This window comes from Neovison vison, chromosome 4 (genome assembly GCF_020171115.1).
Source record: "Neovison vison isolate M4711 chromosome 4, ASM_NN_V1, whole genome shotgun sequence".
Lineage (NCBI taxonomy): Eukaryota > Metazoa > Chordata > Mammalia > Carnivora > Mustelidae > Neogale > Neogale vison.
In genome coordinates, this window is record NC_058094.1 from 138872482 (window position 1) to 138880532 (window position 8051).

General features: G+C 50.7%; 1 protein-coding gene across 1 annotated transcript; it reads left to right on the forward strand.

The window, feature by feature from the left end:
• The first annotated feature begins 1439 nt into the window (after positions 1-1439).
• LOC122904008 (spermatogenesis-associated protein 31E1-like) lies at positions 1440-7237 on the forward strand. Its single transcript, XM_044244514.1, has 5 exons — positions 1440-1634; positions 2375-2432; positions 2973-3033; positions 3286-3560; positions 3795-7237. The coding sequence occupies exons 1-5, from the start codon at positions 1440-1442 to the stop codon at positions 7235-7237; spliced, it is 4032 nt and encodes a 1343-aa protein (XP_044100449.1).
• Positions 7238-8051: the final 814 nt, after the last annotated feature.

Here is an 8051-nt window from a genome sequence, read left to right on the forward strand (position 1 = left end):
GGGGCCATCTCTTACAAAGAGGCGACAATGATGATCCCGACAAGGCCGCTCCCCAGACAAGGCCACTTCCCGGACGCTGCCGTTCCCCGGACGACGACCCCAACGAGGCCAATGACTACCCCAACGACTACCCCAATGACTACTACTACTGCCCCGCAACCCAGCCTCACAGACTAACCTTTATAGAGGTGGTTGAGCCCGGTCCACACACAGGCGGCCAATGAGATTGCAACACACAGGGAAAACTGCACAGTCATGCTCAGTGGGCAATATGGGTGACCAACTGAATTTCAATTCAACACAGTAAATATATGCATGCCCCACTGATTGGATGTCTCCATCCAGCCTGGCCCACCCCTATATCCGGGGTTTGCAAGTAAGTTCCTCTGGCTAACCAGGCCCTCATACAGGCCCTCACAAAATAAGTTTTTAAAAACAAGAAAAAAAAAAAATGCTGGCTGACTGTAACCTGCCTTTTTTTCCAGGGTGCAAAAAGAAAAACATGCAACCAAGAATGCTCTACCCAGCAAGGTTGTCATTCGGAGTTAATAGGGAGATTAAGAATTATCTAAATAAACAAGTAAAGGATTTTATTACCACTAAACTGGCCTTATAAGAGATGTTGAAGGGACTTATTTAAACTAAAAAGAAATGACGTAATTAACAAGAAAATACATAAAAATAAAATCTTAAAGGCAAACACAACATATAGTGTATGTACAGCAGAGGTAGTGGGTAAATCACTTATAAAGCTAGAGTGAAGACAAAAATAGTATGTTTAACTAAAACTATAATAATTAGTTAACAGATTTATATTTTAAAAAGGTCGTGACATCAAAACCATTAAAATGTGGTTCCCCACAGTATAGAACTTCAACAGTTTACAACAATGGAAAAGTCATCCACACAGAAAGTCAATAAGAAAACATCAGTCTTAAATGAATCATGTATACTGGGGTGAATGGATAAAGACATCACACACATCAATACTATTCAGCATAAAAAATAATGAAATGGTGATGGTCGTGGTAACATGGAGAACCTTGAGAATACTATGTTAAATAAAATAAGAGAAAGACAAATACCATATGGTATCACTTGTATGTAGAATTGAAAAAAAAAAACCAAAAAAAACAAAAAAAACTCAGATTCATAGATACAGAGAAGAGATTGATGTCTGCTGAAGGGAGGAACTTGGAGGCCTGGGAGGGTGGGGGGATGGAGCCGCAGGGTGGGGGAGGGGCTGCTTCTCTTCTGTCCCCTCCCCCTCCCTCAGGAGCCCTTTGTGACCAGACAATAGCTCTGTGATGTGGGCGTGGGGCTTGTGTCTGCACCTCCACACCCAGGCTCAGTTGCCTGAGGGCAGCATTGTGATCTGGTCACTAACTCTCAGGGCTCAGTTGCCTGAGGGCAACAGTGCGAGCAGACACTAATGTCTGATGAGGAAAGAGATGGGGAATTATCTCTTCCCTCAGGAATTCTTTATTGATTGGATGAGCTCCAGCCCCACTATCTGGGCAGTTAATACCATCTTTGCCTTGGTATGTGGGTTGGGGCTCTTTGTCTTCTTTCTTTCCTATATCCAGCCTGATCCATCCTCACCACAAGGCAAGAAACAAAGGAAGAGCAGGAAGGTAAGGAACCCTCAGCCCAGACCCAGCAGAGTGTGATTCTATCTTCTTTTCTATTATTCTTTCCACTTTTCTGAGTCACTGGAAAGACTCCTGAAATGGGAAAGAATAGAATGGGTATTCTCAGGAGAGAGTAGACCACCATCCATCGAGGACAAGCCAGATTTGGCAGGGGTGAGAGGGACATGAGGATTTCTCCCCGAAGATCTCGGGCCAGAGTCCAGGTGTGGTGGAGGGGTCCAGGACAGCGTCCCAAAACACAGTGACTGGTGGCCGAGGACCAGAGGCTAAAAGCTGCCTCTCTAGCGGAGGTCAGGCCCCTGAGCACCGGGTAACCAGCCGCCGTCCCAGGACAGGTATTTCAGGTGAATGTTCCCCCTTCAAGGCTGATTGAGGGCAGTACTGAGCCCAAGAGGTCCCAAGCAGCAGCTAGAGTGGGGCTCTGGCCTTGGAAAGTGGGGTCCTATGTGAAAAAGTCCAGCTGCACCACCAGGTCTGGTATTGTGTGTGTTTCTTGAGCAGAGGAACAGTGGCAAACTTCTTACATAGAATATCCTTCTGTACATTCTTCAAAGAAGGAAAACTGGAAATATTTGTATCCATTTTGAAAAGGAAATGAGTAAAACTAAAGAAAATCACAGTCCATCCCCCTTAGTTAAATGTAGGAAGTCACACTACTCATGAGTAATGAGCACCTGCTGCTGGGGCGGGGGTCCCAGCCCCTCCGTATTCTCTTATCTCAGTACCGAGCAGAGCCATGGAGAAAGAGCAACAGAAGTCAGAAAAGCCAGACTCTGAAAGGTGAGCATCCGCCACTCCCCTGCATGCCCCAGTTACACTGTGCCCCCTGATCTGAGACCCAGCCCCAACATCTCCAGGACATGAGGGCCAGAGCCCCAGGAAACAAAGCCCTGGGTGGTGGGTTGGGGGCTTCTGGGAGGGAGAGCATAACCCAGAGGCTTCCCAGATTTTGCCCCAGAACAAAGCCCTGAGGGGCTGGAAACAGGTGTTGCCCGGCAGGGGCCCAAGGACCTGGACAGGGGGCAGGACCTCCTGCTCCCACTGTGGACAAACTGTTCAACTCAGCTCAGATTCCTCTGTGAAGCCATGCAGTCCTTCCTCCCCCAGCAAGGTCATGAGTGAGAAAACACTTTGGAAAAGACAAAGCAATCCCCAAAATGAACCCTGTAATCACTGTGTGGGCACGTGGCCTTGGACAGTGCTGTTTGGGACTTCCAAGTCCAATCCCCCAAATGTCTCCCCTAAAGGGACATTGTACCCAGTCTCCTGTAAGACCCCTGGGCCCCCACCTTCCCCTGTAACCCAGTCTCCTGTTTCCAGCTTGCAGAAATTGCCTACACGATCTGGAAGAGGTCCACAGTTTAGTCTCCCTTTTGCAAAGGTAAAGAATCTGCCCCCCTTCTCCCCAGGGTGGGCCTCCCTGAGTCTATGGTGTGGCCCCCAGGGCTGCAGGGAAGGGTCTCTGGGGATGTTTGGGGAGGCTGGGAGGAGCCATGGGATAGATTGTGACCAAAGCCCCAGGCTGAGGAACAGCGGAAGCATTGTGATGTGGGTGTGGGGCATGGAGGGCCCTGGGGTCCCCTCCCAGCCCCAGGCTGCTGCAGGCACAGCTCACACCTCCTGTCTCCCACAGCCACCTGGAAAGGCTCTCTGACCAGGGGGGCTTTCACCAGTCCTTACGGCAAGCAGCCCCTGGGCAGGTGCCCCAAGGGGCGCCAGCTGGAGCCCATCAGCCATGCAGGGAGCCTGTGGAAGACTCTGCTCCTGCCGTGGACTCATCACCTGCCTGTGCTCTGATGACAGGGCCCCCTCGGCCTCTGGCCTCCACCCTGCCAGTGAGACCTCAAGAAGAGCAAACTAACTTAAAAAAAATCCTACCAGACACAGTGAGAAAGAACTTTCTTCCAGGTAATTCCTACTGGGCCTCTCTCATTCCAGCCATCTCAGGCCTTGGCCATGCCAGCTACCCCATTTTATCCTTTTCCTGGTGGTGGGAAAGTATCAAGTCCTTGTTCTTGCCTGGCACATTACAGCACAAGTTCCAGCAAGAACACGTATCCTGCCACCCATCAGATGCCTCGTTCTGGGGTGGCCTTACTAACAGGCAGATATTGACTCATAACACTTCATTTGTCAATCCAGATGTCCAGAAGCTCCTTGAACTACTAATCAGCAAAAGGGTAGAACTGAAGAATTGGAAGGAGAAAAAAAAGGTTGGGTCAGTTTTCAAACAGCAGTGCCCAGACGACCACGTGAGCTTCTGGGGGACTCTGTGGAAGCTGCTGGGTGCTGAGAAAAACACCACCACCCCGCCATCCTTCTGGAACATGAAAAACAAAGCAGAGCCACTGGCCCAAACTCAGCCATTCTCATCTCCCAAGGTCTTGGAAGACCACTTGCAATGGAAACACAACCAGCTCTTCTGGGGTCTCCCCTCTCTACACAGTGAGTCACTGGTGGCCACTGCCTTGTTCTCTACTCACTCTTCTCCACTACAGTCTCCCTCTGTTTTATTCAATAGGACCTCTAATTGCTTGCCAGTTCTAAAACAGGATCAAATATCTTCACAGTTTTCCCATGCCCCACCATTGCTCCACCGTGGGATCCAGCCCCAACCCTCAATGCTAACCTTGCCCCAGCCCCAGGTCCCCCTTGCACCCTCTGTCCCAATAAGACCACCTTCTCTCCCATCCCAGAGGAGGACCAGTGGGGCATCTTGTGCTACATCCCAGAATAAGACACGATCCTTCATCCCAACTAAAATGCAACATCTGGAGTGGCCCTTATTGCCAAAGCAACAAGCAATAGGGAAGACTTCACCCACTATGGAGAAAACATCTCCAAAATTCTTTAGCCAAGTCCCTCCCAAGCTTCTGGAGGACCACCAGGCCTCCCGGGCCCACAGATCATGTTCCACCTTTCAAGGGGACTTTGTCATCTTTAATATCCAGAAGCCACAGCTTCAGAGGAAGCTCAGCAGGGATAAACAGCAAAACAGCTTGCCCCACAAGGTTCAGCTGTCTCTGGAACTGAGGTGGCCTCAGGATGAATCCCTGGGGGTGAGTCATGCACAGAGAGGGCAGCGGCTCTCAAGGCCTTTTGTGTTTAAAGGCAAAAGCAGCCAAGCTACATTGAGGACCAGGTCCAGATACCACAGGAAGTATCAAGCAAGATTCCAGCTAGAGAAGAACTTTGGTAAGGGTCTATGGCAATGTCTGAAGAGGATGCCAACAGGTCTCTCCAGGATCTCAACTAGGTTCCCAGTGAAGGTTCTGGGAACCAACTCTGAGAAGGAGTTTGGAAAACCCTTGATAAGGACCTTGGAGGGTGATCCAGGAAAATACTTAGCCAAGGGCCCAGATAAGAAACATCTAGAAAAAACTCTAAAAGTTCATTTGCACAGGAAGTTGGGACAGATCAGCAAAGGTCTGATCCCTGTGACTGTGCGTCGATCCTGGTTTATGGCCAGCCATACTTTTCCCAAGTCCCAATCCCACATGGCTATCAGAAATTTAGCACTCTTGAAGGATCGGAAGCCCTGCATAAACACCTCTAATGAGCTGTCCTTCCTTTGTCCTCACACTCAGCAGAATCTGGAAACACACATCATAAGTTTTCGAGTGAGGCGTAAGTGGGACCTACCTCTCCAAACTGTTGAGCCTATAGATTTCAAACTACATGAAGCCCAACACTTGCCCTTTCCCCAGTCATCCTTTCCATGCTCATCCACCTTTGTACCTGGGGCCCCCTCAAAAGCCAAATTTTATAAGTTCTTGGGGAAACCACCTCAGCCCCATCCAGGAGAGAAGGGTATAACTGAAAAGTCTGATCCCACTTCAGGGAGTCCCCTGCCTGTTCCCTCACCCATATGTGAGCAAATCCAGCAGGCCCTGGGAGGGACTTCACGTGGTGATGGTCATCAGTCCTCAGAGATGTCTTTATCAAAACAGGAGGGCAGATCAATTTCTCAGACCTCCATTCTCAGCCTCCCAAACAGAACCCTGCACAGCAAGACTGTTATGGGGGCCAGGGAAGACAATCTGGAACCAAGTCCAAGTTTATCAATGGCCAGGAATGAACTAAAAGAGGAGAGTGGGGGTCAGGCCTCACCAGACATGGTAGCAACACTGAAGATGAAGCTCAGGTCCCAAACTCCAAGGTCTGAAGGGGTCACAGAGGTGATGGAGGCCAAGAAGGCCCCTGCTTGGAAAGTTGTCTTAAGTCCCAGTGGGCTGGCCAACAAACCAGCCATTTATGTGGATCTGAGGAGATCAGGATATCCAGATGTTAGGAAAAGCCCCTCACCAACTACAGTGTTGGCTGCTCAAGATCCAGAGGAGGTAAGCCTTAAAACAAAGGTTAGTAAGGTTGAGCTCCAAGAGAAGATAGAGTCAGAGAACCAGCCTGAAGGCCATACCACTGGTGTACTTCCTCAAGATTCTCCCAGTGACATCCTCCATTCAGACTTTGCCACTTGTGTGCTTGTTGAAGACAGTGGCACCAATGTGCCCCTGCCAGACTCTCACACTAATTCTGTCCTTGCTGAAGACAGCTTGACCACTCAAGAGTCACCCTCCTATTCCCAAATGGAATGTGCCAGTGGAGAGACACCATCTTCCCTGGTGTCACATAACCTTAGCTCAAGTGGATCGAGCAGTGAGGGGCAGCAAGAGCCCTGTGGACCAAAGGTTGAGGAACCAAGTGACAGCCAGAGCAGCAGTGAGACCACTGATGAGGGGAAGGACCAGAAGAGACCCAAACCAGAAGAGAATGAAGACAGGTGTGCAGAACCGTTGGCAATCAGGGCTTCCCAAGCTAGCGAGATAGGCCACCCTCCCCAGGTCAGAGGATCAGGAGAGAGCCTTGGGAGCAAATATCTCCGGCTCATGCCACCAGAAAAGGGACATGTTTTTCTGGAAAGCCAGTTTAGACAAAGGATGAAAAATTTTCTGCAGTGCCTTAATCCCAATAAAAAAAGCAAAGGACTGGAAGGCCCCCTTCAAAAAGGCAAGCCTGCATTGGGTCCTGCCCAGAGCTGGGTGCCAGTCCGAAGCAGATTTGTTATGGAAAACCGGGCTGCCGAAACTCAGATGATCACAACAGCTGTGGGACAAATCCTGGTGGAAAAATTGGGACTCCACCAAGGAATTCGGGCCTCAGAGATATATCAGCACAAGGAATTGCAGGCCCCAGTACATAGGCATTCTTGCCCCCACAGGACTTTCGCCTCCACAGACCAGAAGAGAGTGATGGGAGGGATAGCCTCCAATCAGCAAGGTACCCCCAAGGGTCAGAGCTGCCATAGCAAGAGCCAGCTGACCAGCGACAGGAATGGCAAATGGGAAAGCCTCCCCAGGGACCTGGGGCCCCCAGGCAGACCTGGCCAGCACCAGCCGATGGTGGCAGGTATCTCAGGTCGAATTCACCATTATCCTACATGCAGTCTTCAAAAATATGTCTCAACCTATCAGGCAGAGAACGCTTCACACATCTTTCCTGGTCAGAAAGAGTTCCTTCAAGAAAAAATCAAGTATATGCAAAGAAAGCCCATTTTTTCTCAGATTAGCACATCCTCTGTGTGCTAATGACTTCCCTGTGCCACAATTTTTATTGTTTCCCAAAAATATGTTTGGTTTTTCTTCTCATGAGTGGTGCTGGACTTTTTGTGTGCCCTGCTTGGCAGTGGGGGTGGTGGTGGCTGGGGTATGAGGGTTTTCTCTCTCTGAGGGCCTGCTTTGGCTTCCAGAAGGAATGGGGCCTTGGAGGGCCAGTGTGACCTTGGGGTCCACCCCCGAACCCTTCCTCACACACTTTCCATGTCCATGACAAGGTGAACAAGACCCAGAGTGGGACCTTGCTCTGCCCATCCTCTCCTGCTTTTCCTCCACCTGAAATTTGTGTGGCTGTAAGGAGGGTCTGCTGAGGCAGAAATCCTGCTCAGGCTCCAGGAAGATGGAGTCCTAGGTCAGAGTGGGGCCTGTAGTTGGGAGATGGAGGCTGGTCCTGAGGGCAGAGGTGAGAAATCCTGCTCCCACCCCCGTCTCCTGTGGGCAGCAGAGGACGGCCACCCCAGGAGCCTTCTCTTCCCAGAGAATCCCATCTTATCTCCATGCAGCCCCTCTTAGCACTTGGAGCAGCAAGGGACAAGCTCGCTCCCAGTGCTGAGGGTGTGTAGGGTGCCACAGAGACCCCCAGGCACCAGCCTGCCTTGCCCCAGGTCACTGAAGGAGCCTGCTCACCAGCACCCCCTTCCCCTTCTGGGGGATGGAAGGGGTGTGGCTGTGGGCAGGGGGACCCTGTGCTTAGGGTGGGAGGCCAGGAAGGAGACCAAGAGACAGGGTACCCCATGCCTGGTGTGACTGAGGACCCTTGGTGTTCCACTGTCACCTACAGGCCCAG